The sequence below is a fragment of the Austrofundulus limnaeus genome, unplaced genomic scaffold (assembly GCF_001266775.1).
Source record: "Austrofundulus limnaeus strain Quisiro unplaced genomic scaffold, Austrofundulus_limnaeus-1.0 Scaffold1080, whole genome shotgun sequence".
NCBI classification, from domain to species: Eukaryota; Metazoa; Chordata; class Actinopteri; order Cyprinodontiformes; family Rivulidae; genus Austrofundulus; species Austrofundulus limnaeus.
In genome coordinates, this window is record NW_013953482.1 from 76,584 (window position 1) to 77,984 (window position 1,401).

Consider the following 1,401-nt stretch of genomic DNA (forward strand, 5'->3'; position numbering starts at 1 on the left):
AATATGAAAACATTGGTGAATGCCACAAATTCTCCTAAATCACTCGTACGCACAACTGAAGAACAAATCTGTGCGTACCAACAGTTCCTGCATGAGGCCCAATCTGAGCAATTTAAGCTCAGTTCCTGTTGACACAAGATTGATCTCATACAGAAGGTTCTGAGGGGCTCCTCAGGACTCCAGGAACACCAGCTGTCAGGATCAGAGACCCAGTTATGGTCCTGGAGCTGGGCCAGACCCCAGACCTGCAGATAGAGTTGTGTATCTGCAGGAGGTGAAGGACTCGTCCTGCTGTGTCATTTTCCACATGTCTGTTGTCAGGGGAACACGGGCAGAGAGGAGGTTCTGTTCCTGCGTCTCTACCTCCTGCAGAGCCTCCTGAGCTACATCGAAGGAAACGACTCTCAGGCCCGACTGCTGCTGGCCAAGGTAAGTCCTGCTGCTGGACCAAGACCCTCAGGTGGTCTGCCTGGTCTGAGGTTTGTTTCTGTCCAGGTGGAGTCTCTGTGTGGACGTCTCTGTCCTGACTCGGAGAAGATGGCCCAGCTGATGGATCTGGGTTTCACTGAGAGAGAAGCTCGWCTCGGACTGCGAGCCTCAGGAGGAGACCTGCAGGAGGCCGCCATCCACATCACCAACCGCCGACAGGTAAGCGTCACCTGAGGACCACGCTGAACACAGATGTCCCTCAGTGGGGTCCTCAGATGTCCTGGACTCTGCTGCTGTTCTGGGTCAGGAGCGTCAGGAGCTGATGCAGAGGGAGAGGCAGAAGAGGAGGACCAGGACGGAGTCCATCAGCACCCTGATGGAGCTGGGCTTCTCCAGGAAAGACGCAGCCCGGGCTCTTCACCACGCCGAYGGAGACGTGGACAAAGCTTACAGCGTTAGTGACCTCTGAGGACACACCCAGTGTCTCTGAATGTCTCTGATTGTCCCTGTTTGTCTTCAGATCCTGCTGGACTCGTCTCAGGCTGTTCAGACCAACACCAGCCCAGAGGGGGTTGTCAGTCCTGAAAAGGTGGATCAGGTAAACCAGACTCTGTCCTGAGTCTCTGTCCCTGTGTGTCTCTTGGCTGAGGTTGTCCCCTGTCCCCTGTCCCCTGCAGCTGCTGTATTTAGGGTTTGAGAGGGACTCTGCTGAAGCGGCCCTCAGGCTGACAGGAGGAGACGTCCAATCAGCAACTCAGCTGCTTCTGGACAACCAGGGAGTCTTGTCCCCAGATCTCCTGTCCCCGCCCTCCACCTCCTCCACATCTCCGTCCTCTGAGGAGGCCAGCACCTCCTCCACCTCCACAGGTCAGTATCAAAGTCCACCAGATTGACCAGGTGTCCATCAGCTGGTTTGGACAAGAAACAAGCTTACAGGTCTGTAGGAACCCCAGGAAAACCAGATGTCTGTAG

The 1,401-nt window shown here is 55.5% G+C and overlaps 1 protein-coding gene across 1 annotated transcript in view; it reads left to right on the plus strand.

Moving 5' to 3' along the window:
* Window positions 1–1,401, plus strand: part of nub1 (negative regulator of ubiquitin-like proteins 1) — a gene marked incomplete in the record, with an annotated part of 15,057 nt that overhangs the window by 9,025 nt on the left and 4,631 nt on the right. Inside the window, 5 exon segments of the mRNA XM_014030557.1 lie at window positions 322–429; window positions 496–648; window positions 737–883; window positions 950–1,027; window positions 1,107–1,296. Coding sequence (XP_013886011.1) covers window positions 322–429; window positions 496–648; window positions 737–883; window positions 950–1,027; window positions 1,107–1,296 — 676 coding nt within the window.